General features: G+C 42.0%; 2 protein-coding genes across 2 annotated transcripts in view; both read right to left on the minus strand.

Moving 5' to 3' along the window:
* Positions 1–842: 842 nt before the first annotated feature.
* ZMPSTE24 (zinc metallopeptidase STE24) lies at positions 843–13,033 on the minus strand. Its single transcript, XM_054292564.1, has 10 exons — positions 12,898–13,033; positions 11,555–11,701; positions 10,231–10,317; positions 9,524–9,640; positions 9,061–9,213; positions 6,993–7,134; positions 6,154–6,314; positions 4,319–4,423; positions 3,471–3,614; positions 843–2,620 (listed from the first exon to the last, which is right to left on the minus strand). The coding sequence occupies exons 1-10, from the start codon at positions 13,012–13,014 to the stop codon at positions 2,396–2,398; spliced, it is 1,398 nt and encodes a 465-aa protein (XP_054148539.1). The 5' UTR covers positions 13,015–13,033; the 3' UTR covers positions 843–2,395.
* A 3,399-nt stretch (positions 13,034–16,432) lies between these two features.
* Positions 16,433–23,640, minus strand: part of RLF (RLF zinc finger) — a 38,077-nt gene continuing 30,869 nt past the window's right edge. Inside the window, exons 6-8 of the mRNA XM_054292587.1 lie at positions 23,022–23,158; positions 21,844–21,985; positions 16,433–21,678 (exon numbers count right to left, since the gene is read on the minus strand). Coding sequence (XP_054148562.1) covers positions 16,963–21,678; positions 21,844–21,985; positions 23,022–23,158 — 4,995 coding nt within the window. The 3' untranslated portion in view covers positions 16,433–16,962. The remainder of the gene's footprint in view (positions 21,679–21,843; positions 21,986–23,021; positions 23,159–23,640) is intronic.

Consider the following 23,640-nt stretch of genomic DNA (forward strand, 5'->3'; position numbering starts at 1 on the left):
GCGCCACAGCGCCCCCTGCAGCTCAGGGGTCGGCCTGGCAGCCGCGCCCCGCCCGCGGAGCCGCCTCCGCTCCGGCCTGAGGGGGGCCCGGGGAGCCTTGAGGGGCACGGGGCTGGCACTGAACGGGCATAGGGCTGGCTCATCGCTCCCCCGGAGCCTAAAGCGGCACAGGGCTCGCACATCGCTCCCGCGGAGCCTGAAGGGGCACAGGGCTCGCACATCGCTCCCGGCCATCGCACACCGAGCAGCACACACGGCCTTGCCGCCGATCCCCAGCCTGCGCACCTGCCCCGGGACCCAGAGCAAGGAGCCCTGTGGCCGTACCAGTCCTGTGAGTACAAATGGAGGCCCTTGAAACGCTTTGTAAAACAGACATTTATGCCTATTTCATCACAGAATGGTTTCGATTGGAAGGGACCTTAAAGATCATTTTAGAGCATGATCCACTAGGCCAGGCTGCTCCAAGCCCTGGGCCACCTGTGCCAGTTCACCCTCAGTAAAGGATTTCTTCCTAACATCCGATCTAAATCTACCTTCAGCTTAAAGCCATCCCTCCCTGTCTGTCACTATAGGCTCTAGACCAAAGTCCTTCTCTTGCAGCCCCTTTATGTCCTGGAACGGCCTCTAAGGTCTCCCTGGAGCCTCCTCCAGGTGAACACCTGCAGCTCTCCCAGCCAGAGCAGAGGGGCTCCAACATCTCTGTGGGGGAAACATCTCTGGTCTTCATACAATTTTTACACAAATTATTTTCTCAGAGCACACTTCACGTTTTCCATAGCTTTAAACCAGCCATCAGCTCATTCAAAACTTGACACACTTATTTATTCTTCTGAATTGACAGATTCAAGTTAATGCTTTTGAGGGCCTTTTATTAAATACAGTTCACATGACAAATATAGGCTCTCCAGATTTGTAAAACTGTCTCCTAAATCTGCATCTATAGCTAAGCTCCATATTTGCTGGGGTATAAACACAATTAGAATAAGGCATACAAAGGGCTTTAAGCAACATCTTGTTTCACCCAAGACATCATTGTGCCCATCATCTTATAAGGCATTTTTCCCTATGATCAGAAAAACAAATGTAAGCTGACAATAAAATATATGAGGATATTCTGACATGTGAAACAATGACAATTTGCTTTGATGACTCCTCTCTTTGTACAGAGCTGAGCAGAACTTTTTATTTTCCTACAGATAGAAAATCTGATTTTTATATGGAGTTTGTATATTCACGCTGGTTAAAACATTTGTATGCACATGCAAACTTATATCTTACTTTTATTTTTACTTCAAAAGTAAATATAATCCTATTTTTCATCAGAAAAGTCTGAGATAATCAATGCCATTTCCAGGTTTACCCACTTTTTTCTTCTTTAACTGATGTGGGCAAACTGTTTCCTGGGCTTTTTATATCTAGGAATTTTTATATATAAGAACAATGATGAAGAAAAAGTTCAGCTACTATTTCAGCTGGATTCCTATTAATGAAAAACCCTCAATGGAATGGAGGATAAGCCCCCTCAGAATCAAAGTGTGGCTTTAATACACTGGCTGAGCAACTGGACACTCCCATACACACAAGAAATCTAGGCAAAGTAAAGCAGAAATGGAGGAACTCAGATATGGAAAAAGGGAGAACAAGAGAGAATTAGCAATTTTCTCAAACCTGTGGGTCCCATTCTGATTCTCTGTAATATTCTCTTCTCCCTTCCATACCCCCAGCAGCCCTGGGGCAATAGGAGCAGCCTAATCCTACTGTAATGCTACTAAATAATAATTCTCATTTTCAAGGAAGACATGGTACATATCCTCAGCTATAATTCATCCTTCTTCCCACACTTCAGAGAAAGAAGGTTTTATTAAGTAGCATTTGTCATTCTGACAGACAGGAATGCAGGAGAAAAGCCTGCAGCTGAATTCAGCTTTTTCAAACACACTGGCAAGCACAAGTATCATTATACAGGAAATCAAATCACCCAAAGCCTCTTCACTGTGAAGAGGGTGAGACTGGGAAGGTTCACAGAATGCTGAGAATAGAAAAAGGATCAAAAGCAATGTTCAAGGCATACACAAACTGAAGAAAAAGGTGCTTTGAAGTCTACACTTGTTTTCCTCCCTTTAAAAGTCTATACTGTGATATGGAAATAAAAATCAGTGTGGTGGGTGGGGGGGAAGGTCATCACCCAGCACTTTTTCTAAATTAAATTCCACAGTTTTGTTTTTGTTAAAAAGAAGTCATTTATAATTTAATACCTGTTTCAGGATACTCAGATGTGTGGTGCTGTTAACAGCGTGCTTAATTTGCATTATCCATTAAAAAAAAAAATTAAAAAGCAGCTCTGAACTTTGCTTCTGAGATGGAAGCACTGTCTCTGGAGCAGCAATCACTGCTGTCACTCTTGCTTTGCATCTTTCAAGGCCTGAAGTCTTTCTAAAAGGGGTGGGTGGGAGTAATGCCACATTGAAAAGATCCAGTCAGAAACAGGGAATCCTAAATTATCTTTGTTTAGCTTGATCAAAGCAGAATATAAGTCCTTGGCCTTCCCAAGCTCCTTGGCAAATGCATCTGCTTGAAACTCAAATCGTCGGCTTAATACTGTCAAACAAAATGAGAGAACCTGTGGAGAGAAATGCATGAAAATTATTTTAAAATTCAGCTATCTGCAGATTCCTTCAGTGACAGTAAATTACTAAAAATATTTGAAAATGATTTAAAAATGATTTAAAAATGATTTTTAAATGATTTAAAAATTATTTTAAAATTATTTAAAAATTATGCTATCTGCAAATTCCTTCAGTGCCAGTAAATTATTAAAAATTATTTTAAAAATTACTTTAAAATTACTTTAAAATTCAGCTAGCTGCAAATTCCTTCAGTGCCAGTAAATTATTTAAAAATGATTTAAAAATTATTTAAAATTCAACTAGCTGCAAATTCCTTCAGTGCCAGTAAATTATTAAAAATTATTTTAAAAATTACTTTAAAATTACTTTAAAATTACTTTAAAATTCAGCTAGCTGCAAATTCCTTCAGTGCCAGCAAATTTTTTTAAATGATTTTAAAATGATTTTAAAATGATTTTAAAATGATTTTAAAATGATTTTAAAATTATTCTAAAATTATTTAAAATTATTTAAAAATTATTTTTAAATTATTTAACAATTATTTAAAAATTATTTAACAATTATTCTAAAATTCAGCTATCTGCACATTCCATCAGTGCCAGTAAATACCACCAAATCTAGCTTCCCTTACCCCACACATTGCTGTGGCTGCAGGCTGATCTCACTAAGCTTTATCCAAGCCACACCTGAAACTGGGAGTGCTGCCCAACATGCTGCACTAAGCCTGATTATCAAAATGAGACACCCAACACAGCCCCTAGAAATTCAAACTTCCCCTGACAAAACAGAATCATTATTTAAATAGGATGATACTTCAGAGTTTATGTCTTGAAAACAATTTACCTCATTGTAAGGTGAAAAAATGAACTGGAAAATAATCATCAAGCCTATCAGGGTAGGCTGGGTGTCATAGAAACCAAATGCAGCAAAGAGTTCTTTCTGACCAATTAGCACAGCAAACAGGAAGAAGCAAAGGAAGGAATTCATCTGGAGAAAAGAAAAAACATTCTTGATTAAGGTAAGTCATTACATAACATCACATTATAGATTTGCACATGGATGCCACTGTAAAAAAAAAACCAAGTAGATTATTTTGAATTTATTAATGCACAGAGAGGAACAAACAGTTGGTCTTCACCTGCTTTCTGAAAATGTAACAGTACAAGAAGCACTGTTTTCTGCCAGGGCGCAAAAAACAAATAATGAAGGGAGATGAAAAAGCAAGAAGAGAAGAGAGAAGGGAGTACAGGATAGAACTCATCTCCCTGGAATTAAGTACAGGTTCTGAAAAGTTTAAAGCCAAACAAAATGTGTCTGTGTTTTCTTGCACTTCTGGTCCTGGAAACAATCTGTGCCTCCATCCAAGCTGTGCAGTGTCCTGTACAAACACTGTGCCTGCCTGGCTTTTCAGAGCCAGAGGCAGGGCCATGCCTTACCAAGTTTTCTAGAGGGGGTGATTAGCTGTCCAAGTGGTTTTTTGGTCTTTTTAGAGTAAAATAGAAGGTACCAGAATATTGTTTGTTATTGAAACACACAGAAGAGAAAAGAAGGATGGCTGTGATCCAGAGCAATTTCCTGTCACACAGTGTATCAGGTGAATGTACACTAACAAATCTGGAAAAGGGCATTTGGAAACAGCTGTAATTACAGATGCTCCAAGAAAAAAAAAAATCCAGTTTAAAATAATTTACCTGGCTGATGATTATATTTTTGACAGTATGACCTAGTTTCCAGTGACCCAATTCATGACCGAGTACAGCCAGAACTTCTTCATTTTTACATCCTTGTTTCTTATTCTGAGGGAATAACAAAGCAGAAATATTATCAGGCATGTCTGAACACAACCAAATTAATTTCTTACTAATTTGTTTTTTCTTGATCACCTAAGTGTCCCTAGATCAGGCCATTCCCTTCTAATACCAGAAACACACATATAATTTCTTGCTGAGCCTTTTTAATGAAGATCCTTACAGAAATAAAACTTTTTAAGGTTAAGAGGATTTCTACTACGAGGTGCTGTTCTCTTATTTCTATGTATGCAGACATGCTGATGCAAACCTGAAAGAACACTGGAAGATTTGCCTTCCAAACTCTCCTATCCCTTCTCATCCTGTTTCTTTACTCAAGCAAAGCTTGACACTGCAAACAGGAATTCAGACTTTCAGAGGGGAATTGAGAGCAAAGCCCTGTTCCTACTTTCCTTCAACACCCAACGTGTAGCCTTCCTCCCAAGGCAGTGCTGCTCCTTTTAAAAGGAGCTGTCCTCTTCAGAAAGCCCTATGACACATCTTAAAGCTTTAATTAGGAAGGACATCTGCACCTTCAAAGCTCCGTTAGCAAGTCAGAAGCAAAGGCTGAAGAACCTGTTGAAATGGAACACACTCTCATCACTAGATCAGGTGAGCTCAACATGCCCTCCTCTCATCATCCACTTCTGCAGTGTTTGCCAAACAGAACCCTGGATGTGACAGTCACATTCTCTGAAAAAATTCCTTCACCCAGGATTTTTCTCCTGGGAAGCTGAGAAGCCTCAGAGAAAAAAAAACCAATTCTGATCTCATTTGCTTCTCCTGTGTTGTGCTCACGTGGAATGTGTTTGGAGATTGTTTACCCACAGGTGATTGTTCCATTGGATTCTGCTGGGAGTTGTTTTCACTCTTTGGCCAATCAGGGCCAAGCCGTGTCAGGACTCTGGAAAGAGTCACAAGTTTTCATTATCTTTTAAAAATTTTGTAAGTATCCTTTCTGTATTCTTTAGTGTAGTTTAGTATAGTATTCTTGAATATAATATAGTATTGTAAAGTAATAAATCAGCCTTCTGAGAACATGGAGTCAGATGCATCATTCCTGCCTTCATCAGGACATTCCTTGCAAATAAATACCTGGACATCACTGACATGGTGTCAAGGAACAGATCCAGACATTGGCCTAACCTTAGGCTGCACAAGGCCATTTGTTTTTCTCAGAATAACTCCTTCAGGCTATTCAGAAAGTATTCTACTAGCTTTAGTCATTTCCATACTCTTCTGAGGCCACAACAGCTCCTCCAGCAGACTCAGGATGTGCAGCTGCACATCAAAGGAGAGGTCAGTGCCAGGCCACCATCCTGTTCTTGAGCAGAGCATGGGAGGATACACATGTGCCATCTGTCTGTCCTCCTGCACCAAAACCTCAGCACCCAGTAAAAGTGACAAATGACACACAAAGAATTAAAAGTATTTCCTCAAAGGGAACCTGTGGTATGGCAGTCTCAAGAGAAGATGAGCTAAAACCCTGAACAGGTCCCTTATTCAGACCTAGTTTTTACATGCAGAGAATGAATGTTTTGCTAAAGCCCAAGTGGATTTTTAGAGTCTTTGGTGCTATCTGCACAACTCACACAGCCCCAGAAATTCCAAACAGCAAACCAGGCATACTTTGGTGTTGAAACATTAGGGTATGTGTTTTAGCAACTTACTTCAGACCTTTAAAATACACTAGGAATATCTCACCAAGAAGTTAATATAAACAACACAAGACAACTCACTTTGGTTTTAGACTTTGTTTCTTCACTCTCACCATCCTCTCCTTCTGCTGGTTCTTTGTTCAAAGCAGAATAGTCTTCCAGGAGTGTGTCAAAGAGCACTATCCTCTTGTTCTTGAAGAATCCATAGAAATAAGCATTGCTGTGGGAAGAACGCTTAGAACCTGATGGGGAAAATTTAAACATCATGATCTGAATAATCCCATGCACTGAAGCCTGCACAGTATGACAGATCAGATTTTTCCAGAGGAATTCTCCAAGTCCCCAAATGAACTGTAGACAAACTCAAGCAGATCTGTTTGGAAGCTGAAGCATATTCTAAAATCTAAGTAATGATGACTCCAATAGGGAAATGTAGCATGCAATCACTAAAAGCAACAAAACCATAAGAGCGGTCATGAACATCTAATGTCCAAAAAGAAAAGCTAATCCTATTACAATTTCAGATTTAGAGTGGAAAAAGCATTCTGAATTGACACTGCTCCAGGCAAAGAACCTGTGCCAAATTATGTAGAATTCTTTCAAATGTGCCAGCAAAGGTGAATGGAAACAGATATTCCTTTTGTTTTACAGTTCTAAAATTATAACCTTGACTATTTTTGTGCTTCCACTCCTGACTGAGCTGTGCATTTCCATTCCACAGACCTAGGAAAATGCTCCCAAACAGAAGATGAGTTCAGGTTGTGCACTGAGCTTCAGGAAAATGCTACAGACATTGGCAAGTACTGCAGTATCTGAGCAATGCAATCAACTGCCCTACTACAGCATCCACAATCAATGCTAAAACCCCACAAATTTAAAACTACAAAGCCTTTTTATTTAAAGAAACAACAAAACCTCACCTTCAACAACATACACCTTAGTTAGTGGGAAGTCAATGCTCTTTGCCATAGTTTCAATTTGCTGCTTGAGCTCTCCCTCTGGCAGCGGAATGAATTTATCAAACAAAGGTGCAATGTAGTCTGCATAGATTGTAACCAGCACCTGCAACACATGCAGACAGTAAGAACAGGGCATGCAAACCTGTTCAGTACTAAAGGTGGAGCAAACAGTTCAAAAAGAGGGCACAACTTCAGAAAAAAAACTTGACAAAGCAGAGTCCTGTATGAAGTGGGATCTATGGGCAGGCTCTCTGTGAGCTGCTTTGGTGGCCAGCCCACATTTCAGCAAACTGTGCACAAACCACATTTCAGCAAACTGTGCACAAACCACCTACACACCTGAGCAGAACTGCTGTGAACAGGGCAGAAGACAAAGCCTCTGGGAGCAGGGACTCATCAGTGAAAGGCTGTCACTTCCACACACCTCACCAATCCTAGAAAACTCCGAAGTGCTTCATACTCAGCTGAAGAGATGAAGGAACCAAGAGATAGAAACAGTGGGACTGCTAACTTGCAAAACAACTGTCTAAAAAGAGGCAAGAAATTTTATGTCCTCTGTTTTCTTTGTCTCCCAGCTGTCTGCAGGGCTCAGGGAATTGCCTGCCTGATGCCTCTGGCTCCACAATGACTAATAGCCTTGACCTAAAAACATCACTACAGTGCACCTGCATCTCCTCAAACTGGCATCAGCTGCAGCCCAGCTGAGAAAGCCAGAACTAGAATAATGTGATGGAAAGGAAAGCTGAACTCCCTTTCCTCACACTCTGTGTGGATCACCACAATATTATTTTTATTTATTTGTTTTATAAGTTTAGCAAAAAAGGAACAGGACATGAGAGGCAAATGGACATCAACATTAAATTCAAAATTATCATTTTACTTCACTGAAAACAAGCTCCTGGACTTTTGACAGTGTGTGCACTGCTGAAAAAGTCCAATGAAATTGAGAACCAGAAAAACTGACTTTTGCAAAGTCACAGCAAGTGAGGGCATCAATACCAAACATCACTAAAATAAGTTTTGTTACTGTAATTTTTAAGGGCTTAAACCTCTGCAGATATTTTGCAGAAGGTGTAGGAGGGTATTTCATGGAGTAGAAAAATCAGCTTTTCAGCCCAGACTACTGTTTCAGACCATAGAGCATGTGGGGCCTAATTTTCAGGTTTTATCTCAGATCTTTGTGTCATGCCTTGGTATCAGCAGGCATGACAGACTAGTAGGAGAATGCAACTCTAACTCTGACTATAGAGTTATGGAACTGGAATTTTTCCCAAAACCAGACTCTAAAGGGTGAATCTAACACCTCTTAGGATGATTTTGCATGTCAAAGGCTGCTCAAACACATCAAGGCCTGAAACCCTATAAAGCTGCACTGAGGTGGCAACACCAACTTGTCTAAGCATGCACTTAACCTCAGGGGTGGAGGGGACTCAGAGAAGAGTGAGCCAGGAAAATGTTCTTTCAATACAGCAGTTTGCAGCTCTGCCAAGATGTTTTATTTTCTAGCTTTTGTAGTATAAAAGATAGACCAACCCTTGTTATATCAGGTTCTAAAGTATCTGTAGAACTTCAGAATAAAATCTATGTGGACAGCTAAACGGGGAGGCACAGGCAGAGCAAAAATAAAACACTAGTTCTTGATAGGAAAGAGAGAGAGAGGAATGTGGCTTCAGCTGCATATGTTCTGGTTCTCACCTCTATCAGGAGAAAGGAAAACAGATCACCACGTAGTGCTGTATTTCCAGTACCTATTCTAAAGCTTTATCAGTGCTTCTCTTTCAATTAATGAAGACACTCGAGTATTAAATAGATTTTATATATATATATATGACATTAATGTAGATAACTAATATGAGCTATTATTCCTGAACAAGTACATTGAGAGCAAGACACTCTGTTAAAGTTTGTAGACATTAAAATTCACAGGAGATTTAGATTTTTCTCCATTTCCTTTCAGCTGCATTCAGCATGCTGAGCCATGCCAGTAAGCTGGAGTCTGGAAGAAACCCAAACATCTTCTCATACTCACCAAGGAAACAACTAATGTGAAGAGCCAGGCATAGATAAAAAAGTAGTCTCCCCCTATTTTAATAATGTAAAGCAGAAGGGATGTCACTGGCAACAGAATGCACTGAGTCACAACAAACTTCTTGATAGCATCCTTAAAAAAGAATCCCAGTGTCTGCAAAGAAAGCATAAATTGGATCAGTGACATCAATGTAAATACCAATATGTCATTCTGGTTAGTGAATTGATCCCTTCAGGTAAGACAAATGGTAAAACAACAATGCCAGTGTCATAAGAAAATCAGTCAGTGAAAAAGGAGCTCTCCCAGTGGCTCCTTACATTTACACAGACTCGAGCCCATGCAGATGCCCTCTCCCTCAGTAAGGCCTGACCCACACCATTATTTTGTGTTGCACATTCATGAAGGACCAGTCTGTGTAACCAATCTGAACCAATGTGGTCAGTACAAGTGATCTCTGCAATACCTGCTGATTGAAGCCATGTTTCTCTTCTATGACAAATGTATTATACAAACTCCATGGGAGACCAGTCAGTGCACTGAAGAGTGTTGCAAGCAGCAGAAATACCAATGACTGAACAATCTAAAAAACAAAACAAAACCACCTGATATTTACTGACCCGTTCTAACAAATATTCCAGGTGTTAAAAATAGCTTTTAGGCCAGTGGTTTAACTGAAACCAGTTAGATGATGCTGGATAAATTCACAGAATTAAATTGTTCATGATGACTAATTATTGTTCACTGTAATAGCTTACTAAGGATTTGGAGCACAAATTTGGATACATGCCTCATCCACAGCACAAAGGTAACATAAGCAGTAGACTTAAATTTCTTACCCTTTTAGTGTGCAAGTAGAACAATTCCAGGATTAGTAAAAAGAAAACACCCAAATAAAGAGCTCCCAAAAACCAGCCCACCACCTCATTTGACTCAAGCAGCAGACTTTGCTTTAACACATAAGGCTGTTTTAATTAGTAAGCTAATTTAAAAGCAAGCTAATTTACTGTTACCAGTTCTCAGAATCACAGAGACACTGTGTGCACCAGAAAATATCTATTATTTTTACTCTATTACAGGTTAGCTAAATCTCACTTTTAACTAAATACCAATTTAAAAATAATGATTGCAGTAGGGACCAAATACTTTCACAGGAATTTAAAGCCTACTTACCTCATATTCTGGTCCAAACCCTGCACGACCAGAGATCTGACCAGACAGTTTCCATAGAAAAGGAATTCCTCCACAGAGGAGAATCATCTTAAAAACAAAACCACACACCACAGAGGCAGTGTGAAACACACTGCCATCTTAGCCTACTAACATTTCAGCACAAGAACCTTTTAAGGGTGAATAAGACAAGTTTTATAATTAGCTTTTTGCCACCCCTGTGATCTTAACAGTGATAAAACAAGCCTGGAATATCTGGCATTAATTAATACCTTACAAAAGTGGAGAGCAGGTAATTAATTATTTTTCCAGTGATATACAAGCATATTTCCAAGCCTATTTTCTGTACACTTTGCCACTGTACTGGCTTAGACATAAGGTGTATATTTGTGGTTGTATAAAGAGGAGCTGCCCTCCTCTCCTAGAGGTTCACCTGAGTTCCCTGCCCAGAGAAAAGCCCCAGTTTCACTTTCAGAGTTGCTACAGCCATGTTGAAGAAAGATTTGTGGTCTCCTCCTTGTGCCTGCTCCCAACATCTCCTGATGTACTGGCTGCCAAGGAAGGGAGTGAACATGGGGTACATCACCATCAAAGAAATGCCCAAGCTACAGCTACTGAGGCTCTCTGCAGCTCACAGCCAGGCCTGGCAGCATTTCTCAAACAGCCCAACTTGTAAATATTTCAAGTTTGCTTTCTTAGCAAGTGATGCATCTCTATATATAAAAATCAGTTTTCAAGCAAATAGCCTTCCAATATTGATGACACCAGGGGTGTATCTATTTCTTTCTTTTGAAAAGGCTTACTCTTACAACCTAACACTTAGGGTGCATTTTCAGTGTCAGGAGAAGATGGAAAGGACCAAAGCAAGTGTGGTGGTTTTAAAAGCTTAATGGAGAAATGAAAGCCACTTCAACTACACCTTTTCTTTTTTTTTTTTCTCTTTTTACCTTCTACTTAAATTTTATCTAAAAATGAAAGTAGTTGATTCCTCCAAACAGGGAAAGATCTGTATTTTAACAATTTAAATAATTCTCATGCTGCTTAATTATTTTGCAATGGAAACTACTATAGAACATAATTAAAATGTAAGCTAACAGTGTAGTTGTGCAGTATGACTCAGCACTGCAGAAGGAAATTACATGGTTTCTGAACAATTACTTCTTTTTGTGTAGCAAATACAGCCACAAACAAAACCAGAATATAAATATAAATGTCAGTGTTCACCATACGACACCAGAATGCCAATGGTGCAGCTGCATGGGTTCACTAAGAACCAAAGTACTTCATAGTTTAAGTACATAAAAAATATCATATGAAAGGTACTTACAGTGCCCTCAACTTCTGAATAGAGGCCTGACCAAAAGCTGAAAGTACTTTTGTCCAACTGATAGAGGCGAGATTTTTCAAATGTTTCTGAGTCCATGATCTGTCCCAGCTCCTCGGGTACATGTGTTGTTGTTCTATACACCCGCCTCTGAAAAAGTGAAGACAAAACTTAAAGTTTACACCTAATATTTTAAAGGAGACAAGATTTAAAAATAACACATAAAATGATCCCATGGGCCACCACAGAAAGTTAAAAAGAGAAAACAACACATAAAGGAACAATTATTCCTAACTTCTGGTTTTCTATGAAGTTCTAAATATAAAACTGAAGCATAATTATTATGTTGTAACCAGGAACTGAACTGGTGACTTAATAACTTATCTATGTGTGATCAAATACAGATCACACAAGCCGATTTTTCCACAGGATGTTACTTACCACACCACAGTTAACAACTAAGCTCATTTTGAAACCAAACCCCCGATCCTCCTGTGCAAACCCTGTGACTTCACCAGAACACAGAGCTACAGAGCGGCTGCACAAACGAGGCGCTATTTCCTTTTCAGTAAAGAATTTTTCACTTGAAAATTTTTTAAAACTAGAAGTCTTTTCCCTCAGCTGTCTTGTTTCAGTATACTTACGCATTCTTTAAGGAAAAGCTTCTACCCTTTGTCACTTCAAAACACATTCTGTCCTGTCCGTGGCATCAGGCTGCATGTCCGACCCCAGGGCTCACACACCTCGGTGTGCGGCTGCTGCTAAAGCTGCCAGGTGGGCAGGCTGGGGAGGGACATGTGGCTGGCAGGGAACAGCCGGGACCGGACAAAGGGACACTCCGTCCTCTATGCTGTATTCTGCAATAAGAAGCGGGGCTGGGATGTGCCTTCCAGGGCGGCCATCGCTCGGAGGCTGCCAGGCATCACCTGCTCGGGGCCGTGCTGAACGGCGGCCTGTGCAGCGCTTCCTTCCTCTTTCCTTCACCGGTTCAACTGTCGCTATTTAAACTCATGCATTTCCTCATTTTTCCTCATACCGCTGTCCCGGGCAGGAGAACCGAGCTGCTGGGGGTGCCGAGCCGCCGTGACCCTACCGCACTCACCCCACTCGCCGCTTTGAGCGTTCCCACCACCCGCTACAGAGCGGAGGCCACCCCGGGACAGGGCCGAGCCCTCCACAGGCAGGTGACAGACCCCGCGTCCCCCGGCTCCGGCTCCAGCCTCGGCTCCAACCCCGGCTCCAGCCTCGGCCCCAGCCCCAGCCCCGGACATCCTCCACGTGAGGCCGGGCCGGGCCCGGCACAGCCCCGGCCCGCCAGCCACCGTCCCCGCCAGAGCCCCACCGACCTGCCGGTGCGCCAGGAAAGCCTCCCAGAGGTAGACGGCCCACGAGAAGAGCAGGACAGAGCAGAAGATGCGGCGCTCAGGCGGCAGCTCTGCCCACAGGTCGCCGGACAGCGCCATGGCCGCTCCACCCGCCGCACGCTGCAGCGCCGCCTGGCGGCCGGAGGAACCGAGGGTGGGGCAGGGCGGGGCGGGGCGGGGCGGCCGTGAGGGGCGGCCCGGCGGGCTCCGTGCTGGGCTCCGTGAGGGGCGGCCCGGCGGGCTCCGTGCTGGGCTCCGTGAGGGCCTCCATATGCTGGGCGGCCTCGGCGGGCTCCGGGCTAGGCTCCGTGAGGGCCTCCATGTGCTGGGCGGCCTCGGCGGGCTCCGGGCTAGGCTCCGTGAGGGCCTCCATGTGCTGGGCGGCCTCGGCGGGCTCCGTGAGGGACTCCGGGCTGGGCTTTTTGAGGGGCCGCCGCGGCGGGCTCCGGGCTGGGCTCCGTGAGGGGCTCCATTGTGGGCTCCGGGCTGGGTTTCGTGAGGGGCTCCATTGTGGGCTCCGTGAGGGGCAGCCGTGGGGGCCCCGGGCTGGGCTCCCTGAGGGGCTCCATGATGGGCTCCGGGCTGGGCTTCGTGAGGTGCGGCTGCGGCGGGCTTTGGGCTGGGCTCCGTGAGGTGCTCCTTGGTGGGCTCCGGGCTGGGTTCCGTGGGCTGTGTGGTGGCTTCTGCCCACTCGGGCTCAGCTCTGCCCGTCACGGCCACCCCAGTGAAGCGCGTGTGGGGAGCAGCATGGTGAGGATCTGAGCAGATGTTTTAATTATATTTCTTTGGTACAAGTTACTTAGACCGCGCACAATAACGCATATAAAGCCGCATTAGTACTTGTCTAAAACCGTTTAGAGAAGCACTAAGAGAAGTACAGAAATTATCACTGACTGCTGCAGGACTTGCTGATTTATTTAAAGCCGAAACGTGCACTTGAGATTTGGCCTGTGTAATGCTCGGTGCAGACAGCACGGTGCTGCCTGGGGACAAGGTGCCATGCAGGGACTGTGTAACCTGACAAAAATACAGTAAGAAGGGTGTTAACATTGAGCCACTTCTAGATATGGCATTTTAGTGCCAGTCCTTAACCTAATTCCTACCAGTCTAAAGTATAACAGAACATGCCTGTGGATTTTTAGTCATTAACTTTTAATAAAATAATGCCAACTTAATGTTCTTATTATCTATTAGTTAGCTTTTTTAACTATATAGAAGAATGACCTGTCAAATATATTGAAGCCCAGCGTTTTCTGTAACCTAATATATCCCTGCAGAAGAAAAGGGTACATGAGGAAGTGCTGAGAGCTCTGCTGGAAAGAGAGGTCAGACTGGAATGTCTCTCATTGTAAAGGTATTTACAGCTTTTTACTACCGATGGGAACACGGCAGGGCAGCCCACAACATGTTTTTGTCCTACAAAATCCACACACTTCAAGACAACAATTTAAAAAATGGAAGCATCATTCCCTATGAACTGTGTTTTCTGAGGTGTCTGCTCTTCACATTAAGAATTTTTTTTGGAAAGTCAATGCAAGGGTGTTCCTTTAGTGCAGAACAAAATGTTTCTCCCATATGTTTGAAAGCAAGAAGCTGGAAATGTTACCTCATTTGTAAGACAAATTCTGGTAGCACTTGGGAGGGAAAATGATGGCCTACCTCATGGCATGAAAACAGAAATAAGACAGTAAAAACTCTTCAAACCTTTACCCTTTTGTAGCTTTCTTCTCAGATACTCATGTGTGCTAGGCAATTAGATCAGATAAAAAAGCCCAAGAGAAAATTTGCATAAGGATGTAGGTTCAAGCTGTACATTTTTGATGGTGTGACACCTATTATCTCATGGAGACATGAGAGCATTTTGTAGATGATGGAGTTCAAAGACTGAAACACACTGACAGTCTCTGAAATGGGAAATACATAATTTTTGTAACAAGGAAGGAGCTGACCAGTGCTGTACTAGTATCTTTCAGCTGAAGTATGAACACTCTATGAGCCCACATGACTAAAAATCCTGGCAGTGCATGGAGTGCCACATCAGCACAGGAAAATGCCTCCAAGCTGCTTTTGTGCAGCCCAAAGCAGCTCAACCATTTTCTAAATGCAGCTCTTGGGCTGAGGAATGTTGCAGGACTTGTCTCCATGCCTGGCAGACAGAAATGATTCCTGTCTCTGTCTTGTCCTGTGGTATTCCCAGCCTATGGAAAGAGCAGTGACTGAACAGAAGGACCCTGCTCAACAGGAGCAGGCTCTGTGACAGCAGAGTGCAGTGAGTACAGAGTGCACTCTGCAGCCTGCACTGGGTGTGCTTTGCAGGCACACAGGAGCTCATTTGGCAAAAGCAGAATTACATCTGAGTGAGTGAGTTTCACATGCAAATTGTTTTGTGGGAAATACAGCTGCTTCACTTGAAACTGGTCTCCAAACCTCAAAGAATTTACTGTTCATGCTGGCCACAAAGGCACAGGTTCTTCTCTGGGATACCCAAACCCTGAGAGGGTAATGGGGTCTCTCTGGCCCAATTCCTGAAGCAGCCATCACAAGTCTATTAAGTTTGCTGTTCAATGCTTCTCTTGTTTTGAGGTCATGAAGATTCGAGTATGTTAAAACATGACTCAAACTTGAAATTAAAAGGTATTTCATTATTACTTTGGAGCACATTGAAGGCTGGCTGATGATGTTGCAGTATTGAACCTTTTGACACAGCTTACTTCCATTTTTAGAACTTCGTGAGAAGATTGATGCACCTTATTTCTTTCATTAAAAGAAGCTTAGAATTTAGAGAGGAAATTACATGAAAGGCTAGGCAGTAAGCCACACTTCTCTTGCTTAGTGCATGATTTTTAACCTAACTTTTAAGGATGCCCAAATAACTTTATTTTCCTAATTGCAGTATGAAGATGCCATTTCTGCCTCATTTTGGTCATACCACAGTTCACTGTTTGATAGCTGCCATCATTTCTGCACCCAACAGAAACATTTCCCAAAGTTTCTTCCATTTTCTTTCCACTGCTGCTTTTCAGATCACTGTATAAAACCCCAGAAGCCCCAACAACACCCAAACCCTCAATCAGATTGCTGCTTGCTCATTAGAATCCCCATGGAGATGGGGAAATACCCCAGTGATTCTGAGCCTCCTGATGTAGCCATGTGTGGTAAGAAATGAAATATAGAGCAAGAAACAGAGCTTAAAATATTAGCTGACTCTTCTGCTGAATCTTCCAGCTAGGTTTCATCATTCATTGTCCAAAAAGCTAACCAGGGAACTCTAGATGTATACTGGCACTTTTATGTGACAGAACCTGCTTGGAAGTCTCAACAACACTCATAACACACTCAGGTGGTGCCAGACAGTCTCAGAAAACACCCTCTGCCTTTAAAGGAACAAAGACTTTCTCATGCAGAAGTGTAATTAGTAAGCCTGGACTAATTATAGTTCTTTCAAGTCTAAAAAAAGCACAGAGAATGTTGTAAAATAAAATGTAATACTTTACTTTTCTGTATCTATTTTATCAGTCTGATAAATTATCTACAAATGCATAAAACTTAAGCAACACCGTCCAACGCACTCAGAATGGTCCCAAACTCAAGTACAAGTAAAGCACATTAAAGATTTACTGTACAGTAAACAAATGGGTGAAAAACTGTAATTTATTGAAACTCATAACTCAAAAAATATAAGATGCTGTAGTGTACAATATGTTACACAAAGCACCCTGGGGTGCACATTCAAGTCAAGTAATAACTCCATCGCCCCCCAAACCCTGGTACCCCAGTACTTTTTCCATATACAATCATGCACATTTACTCTTCAAGAGGAAGCCCCCAGTATTCTGATGTGTTAAATAGCACCAAAATCAGCATTGTTCATTGAAAAAAATGGGGAGCTAAATTAACTTGGCCATTACTTTTGACAGATATTATACATTCATGGAATTAAACAGTCAAAACTAACCTAAAAAGTGTGTACTGTAACAATTAACTGTTCTAATTTGAAGTTCTCCCCATACAGCAGTAGTGGAGGCTATCTGCTCTAAGCAAAGCTACTTATGTACTTCCTACACACAGCTCATCTGCCTTTTTTGTTGGAAATAAATCTATGAGAGGTGTGGAAAACTTGGATCTTTCAAGAACTACTACTGGTCGTAAGTAATGCAGCTGTTTTAAGGCAAGGTCTCCACAGTCCATTAGGGCCTTGTCCAAGATTGCCCTCAGATTTTCTAAAGAAGGGGCAGAGGAGGACTCTGACAGCAAGGGCTGGATCTCTGATAGCTGCCCAGGATTATTTGGGGTTATGATTACATTTTCATCACTTACAAAGTTGTTTACTGGTGTATTCCCTTGACTGTCTCCCTCTTTTTGCAACATTTCATCTACTGGCAACTGCTCAGGAGACTCCCATTCTACGACCTCATCACAATCATCATCATCATCATCATCTTTTCCCTCACTCTCCTGAATAAATTTTAAAAATGAAGACTCAAATCCCATTGGTTTATATGTCTTTAAGTCAAATGGTTTGGACGCAGGAGGCTTTTGAAATTTGTCTTTTGTAGCACAAAGTACATTTCTTTTTGCACTCTGATTAACAGCACTATGTTGACATCCTTCTGGGTCTTTCTCTCTTGGCAACTGTAATTGTAAACTGGACAAGGAAGAGCTATTCTCTCTTTCACTGCTTTCAGACAGATCTTCAGTTTTACACACAGTTGTCTCCCTGCTGTTAGGCTCTTCAAAAGAGGAGTTCTTGGAACTGTGGTTATATTTTAAAGTGCCTGAATACACAAAGGCACTGGCATCACCATTCACACCGCTCGGTGAACGTTGTTTTTGGTCTTCATTACTCTCATCTGGAGGATCACATGCTGGGTTTGCAACGAGGGGTTTGTCACTCTCCTGCACTGGCTCAGAATTAGCTGATTTATCCTCCTTAACTTCTACACCTTTATCCAAGTCTGAAGCTGAGTTAGAGCAGGACTGCTTCTCAATCATGATGCCACATTTGACACAAAGGACGAGTTTCTGAAGGCGCTGCTCGATGTACATGTTGGTCATCTGGTGTGTGCGCTTGTAGTGCCGCACGATGCTGCTCTCCAGTTTGACCACAGACAGGCACCCCTGCACCATGCAGGGGTACTGGGTCTGGTTAGACTTCTCTTTGCACATTTGTAGGGCTTCCTCTTTTGTTTTGAAATTTAGCAAATGCTTTTCCCTGCTTCTGTTAATTCTTTTAGCTCTGTCTTTTAATTGTTTCCCATTCCGCTTGCTTGTGCCAAAGCTGTCTTTCAAACAATTTTGTTCATTTTTATCTTCATCATCTTCCTCCTCTTTGTGATTTCCAAAGAGACTATCATAATATTCACTGTGTCTGAAATATACATGTTGAGAATAGTGACTGTAATTTGTGAAAATTCGATTGCAGCCATTAAGGTCACAATGGATTTCAAAATCTTTGTTTAATTTTTCTTCATTGGCATGTTCTTCTATTAGGTGCCGTTTAAGCTTATTAAGTGTATAAAATACAGCATGGCAGTGTGCTTGGTTGCAAGCAAATCTGGCAGACTCAGCTTCAGAAAGCAGTTTTTGATCCTCTAATATTTCATTGTGGAAGTCACTACAATGTTTAGCAAGAGCTTTAGAACACAGAAAACGCTTACCACACTCTTTGTGTTTGCATGCAAATATTTTTTTACATTTGACAAGTTCCCTTTTTGTTCTTGCTTTGTCTTTTTCTAAGCAGAGCTGTTCCTTATTATACTGGTGAACAGTTCTGTAATGGCGAATCAAACCTTTCTGGTTTGTGAATGCTGAGTTGCAGCTTTTATGTATACAATGAAATGGTTTGTGGTACTTATGCAATATGTAACATAAGTTTCCTTTAGCAACTGTTCTTTTGCTTCCTCTTCCCTGTCTTGCTTCCAGTTCTTCCCTATGACTGTCCAAGGAAGTTATGTTAGATGTTTTTCTCGTTACATCATTGTCTGTCTCTTCATTGGACTCCAAATCAGTCTCAGAACAGCAGTCTTCCTTTTTTGGGTGACACAGCTGTTCAGAGTCGGAGTGTCCAGAGAACCCAACGCTGTTTGCACAGGCAGGCACTGGAGCAGTGCTATTCTTATGCATGTCCTCTGTACACAAACCTACATGATCATATTTTTCACTGGGACACACCTTGTGAGCCACCCTCTGACAGCCAATTTGATGTTTGTTTCTGTAGTGAATTCGAAGATGTGTTTTTCTTGTAAAAGATCTTTGGCAAATATGACACTTAAATGGTGAATATCGATGCTGAAACATATTTAGCTGAAGAACCATTTCCTTTGAATAGTTATGCTTTTTAACATAATGCATTAAGAGAGCTTCTCTGGTCACAAACTCACATGTACATCCGTGACATTCACAGAAAAATGGTTTAGCTGCCAGTTGAGTAAGGTACTGGCTGGGTAAATTATCTTCTTGATCTTGAAGGTGAAATTTTGAGGTAGCTTCATCAACTGACTCAGAGCACTTGGCATCCCTAGATGAATAGCCCAGGAAAGATTTCTGTCTTGAAGAATTCTGAATGTTATTTTTTAAGCTGAGGTGTTTCAAGCCTAGCATTAGTTCCAACATGTTATCTTCAATGTCTAGTTCTTTAGAGCTGTCATAAAAAGATGTTTCTGGAGAAGAAGGACAAGTTTCTTCCCTCAGGCCACTGCTTCCTTTAGCATCTACAGCACAACACACACTTTCTGGAGAGTCAGCATTTGTATCAGAATTATGACCTAACTCTGGACTCATCTCTGTAGGGGATTTACTGTCCTGAGCATCATTCAACAGATCAAGAAAGTATTTAGTTTTCATTTCCATATTTCTTTTACCTTTAAAGTTGTATGGATGGACCCTTCGAAGGTGCTTTTGCAAACTTCTGGAGTTTTTGTGGGTGGAACAGCAGCCTTCAAAACCACAGGAAAGATTTTTTTCAAAGCAAACTGCCACATTGGAACACTGTTCTTTCATATCTGCTGGATGGAAGACTCCTTCCTGGGACACGACAAAACCTGGAACTGACTGGTTGTGAGCCACTGTTCCAAGGAGCTGTGGGGATGTCTGACCTTGGCTTGCTGCAGCATCTGCCCTGTGCTTCCCACAATGCAGGCTGCAATTACTTTCACTGTTGAGATCTTCACTGTCAGAGAGAGATTCTTCCTTCACCTGTGGAATTTCCTGAGAGCCTGAGGGATCCAAGTTATCATTCAGATTGGAATTTTCAGATTGTTCGAGCAGCCGAGACTCTGGAAGATAACTGGATTTTTCTTCTGAAACCAACCCTTCAAGGTTCAGCGTTTGCTTCCCTTCCCCATTTGACACTTTAATATCATGTGCTGCAAGGTGATTCTGAAACTCAGTCTTTGAATAATAAAACTTCTTACAACCAAAATAGTTACAAGTGTACGAGGCATCCCTGAAGTGCTGCGCCTCGTGATGGTACAGCTGCCCCAAGTCACTGAAAACAATATTGCAGCCATTGAGCTCACACTTGTAGCGAAGGTCATCGTGGGTCTGTTTGTGGTTGAGCAGCTCATTGACCGAGCCAAACCTGGCGTAGCAGTCCATGGACACGCACATGTAGGGCTGGGGCCCGCAGTGCACGCGCTCGTGCTCCCGCAGGTGGAACGAGGTCATGAAGTGGCGGCGGCAGAACGCGCACTTCTCCCTCCTGTTCTTCATGTCCAGGTAGTGCTTGGCGTTCTCGTCGTTGTTCTGGTGTTCGGCTTTCAGGTGTACGCTCAGGTACTTGAACTGTTTGAATACTCTGGAACAATCTGTGCCAGGGCAGGGGTAGATGTCTCTGTCTTGCAGCTGGCAGTTTTCCAGTTGGCTGAAGGTGACGTATTCCTCTGTGTCATCGTCGAAGCTTTCAGGGAGCTGTGTCTGGTGTGACCTTTCTGGAAACGCTGGGGGTGGGCTGCTGGGAGCTGTTACCTTTTGTGGTGATCTCTCTTTTTTCAGAATTATTTTCTTTTTAGGTCTGTGTGTTCTGCTAGGTGGCATTTTAACATGTTCCATTACGTGTGGAACAAAAAATTCCTTTCTCTTGAACTTTTTTGTGCAAACAGGACATGTATAAATACCATCTTCCATGTGCATCTTAGAATGATGCAGTATTCTGGCCTCTATACACTCCCTTTTGCAGAGGACACAAAAAAACTTGTATTGAAGCCATCTCTGGTATCTTTCTGAAGAACCAATTGGTTTTTTTACTCTTGCTTTTTCCTTAGGGTGGCTCATTGTGTCTTTCCCATCATAATATTTGTGTTCTTTTGTCTCATCATAGTCACTGAAGAAAGTTTCTAACATGTCAGTTTCATTGAGTGACAGATGACAACCTGCATCATCCTCAGAATCAGAAGCTACCTTCCCTAAGAGTTTAATACAATGCCTCTTCAAAGTCTTCCAGTCCCAAAATTCAGGATCAAATGGCCAATATGCTTTCAAAGCTAACAGCAGTTCACAGCGGAGTGAATTCGGAACCAGTGCGTTCTCTTCATCAAATTTTTGGTCTGGCTGCATATAGAGCTCCTCCAAGGCATTAAATCCATTCAAAGTTGGCTCAAGTAAGAATTCTGTGAGCTGACAGGCTCTTCTAACTTCAAGGTCTTCTGGTAAAAGGCAAGCAATTGTTTTGCACACTGATGTCTTCATTTCATCGCTTCCGTTGGACCTGATCTGAAGGGCTCTCACACACAACAACACAGACACAGCAAGTCCTGCTTCCTCTGCCTGTTTAAAGAAAACAGAAGATTTTTATTAGTATGTTCTTAGGCATAATCAGAGAGTATGAATAATGAAATAAGCTATTTTTCCAGTTCAATAGAATTATTAAGAAAACAATAAATTCATGTAGACAGCTCTAGCTGTGTCCAAAGATTCAGGACTGTTACTTACTTCAGATTGTATGACTCTTATCAAGAAAAATAAATGCTGTAGTGTCTTGGCAATGATGCCAAACTGACGACATCTCTCCAAAAAGGAATCTAAGGAAGGATCTATTCTTCTCTGCAGTTTGCTCCAGAAAAGTGTCAGCTCCCTGTGAAGAGTTGAAAGCAGAATGTAAGAACATTGCAAATACACACAATCTGTGCACTCACGGTGTGTCAGTTCAGAGCTGATGCCAAGAAAAATTTAAGTGTTATTCAAGGACAGCACACACTTCAATTAGGTCCTGATCTCCAGGTGACACTGCAGAGAACTGTTCCTCTGCTCCATTCCAGCATAAGATCAAACCCCAGTGCATCTCCTGATCCTTACAGGGGAAAGGCACTGGGATTCATCTCAATGCACACATCTACAGCTGCAGACTTCCTTTCCAGACAAAATAAACCCAATCTCACACTTCCTGTACCTCTCACATAAAAATTTAAAATGGATAAAATCAATCATAACACAAGGTTGCCTCTTCTCTTCTAATAAGCAAGCAGCTGCACAAGGACTGGTAGGTACAGTACCAGAACTTCAATTTATACATCTCTGCAATGTCAGCATCACCACGAGACAGAAGACTTCATTCTCCCATCTCATCCCCAGGGAAGGCAGCTGGAACTCGAGAATTCTTGAGGTTACAGAAATTATAAAAATATAAAAAGGCTCTTGGAGGGGAAGTGGAGAGAAGGGTTGGCTCTTGGAGGGGAGATGGAGAGAAGCAAAGGGTGTTGCCTCTGCTCATTCCTAATATTGACATCTCTGTGGAACAGGTCAAAAAAATGCACCAGGTTTTCATGGGGCCAAGAATTCCCAAGGGAAGAACAGACTGGCAACATCCTCTGTGGAACCACAAAGCCAGGGGTTTAACAGCAACCCTGAGAGCACTGACAGATCTATCACCCCACAGCAGTACCAGTGTTCATGCCAATAGTGTGAGTGCTGTTTCAAATAGTTTAAACATTACTTTTGCTATGCTCTATTAGCACAGCAACTTGTGACAAAATAAGTAATTACCTAGGAAGAGCTTCAGTCCAATGCACTTCTCAAGTAAAGGATAAATTCACCTTCTCTACATATTTTTGTACTATATTCACTCAATTCTAGCTAGAGATGAACAGATAGCAGAGGCAGCTTATACTTACCAAGAGCAATACACATTTGCTGTTTGAAGCTGATGGGTAAGATATGTTGTACAGAGAATAAATGCAGTGTTTTCTTGTCCCTCAGACTCCAGATTACATATGATGTCTAGTACCTCTTTGCAATCCACCTTTGCAATCTTAAAGAAAAAGAAAATTAAAAAGAAAAGGCACTTTATTCTCAAAATATGTTTATGTTTATAAAAGAAATGCACATTTACTAAATCAAATCTCACAAACAAAACATTACATCTCTGTACCCAGAGATCATGCCACACCTTTCAGCTACAAAATGGTGTGAGAAGTTCACCTGTTAGTTCTGATCCCTTCTCAATATCAGTGTTCTTTGGGACAACCTTCCACTTTAGCAGCTTAGCTAAATTCTTGCACACAGGCAACCATCTATCTAAAACTTCCCATTCTGTCTCTCTGCACTTATAGGGACTCTTGTGTTACTTTTGAAAATCAGAACCCAGGTCCAAAAAGATCAAGAGTTGTGAAAAAGCCAGGCCCTTGTTCTCCTCATCCCTTGGTGCTGATTCTGAACAACCACATCTCAAAGCATGATGGCAGAAACAGCAGTGTTTAGAGGAGTGTGCTGATTTTGGCTGGGGTTGTTAAT

The sequence above is a fragment of the Melozone crissalis genome, unplaced genomic scaffold (genome assembly GCF_028551555.1).
Source record: "Melozone crissalis strain CALT ecotype California unplaced genomic scaffold, PUWL_Pcris_2 ptg000111l_1, whole genome shotgun sequence".
NCBI classification, from domain to species: domain Eukaryota; kingdom Metazoa; phylum Chordata; class Aves; order Passeriformes; family Passerellidae; genus Melozone; species Melozone crissalis.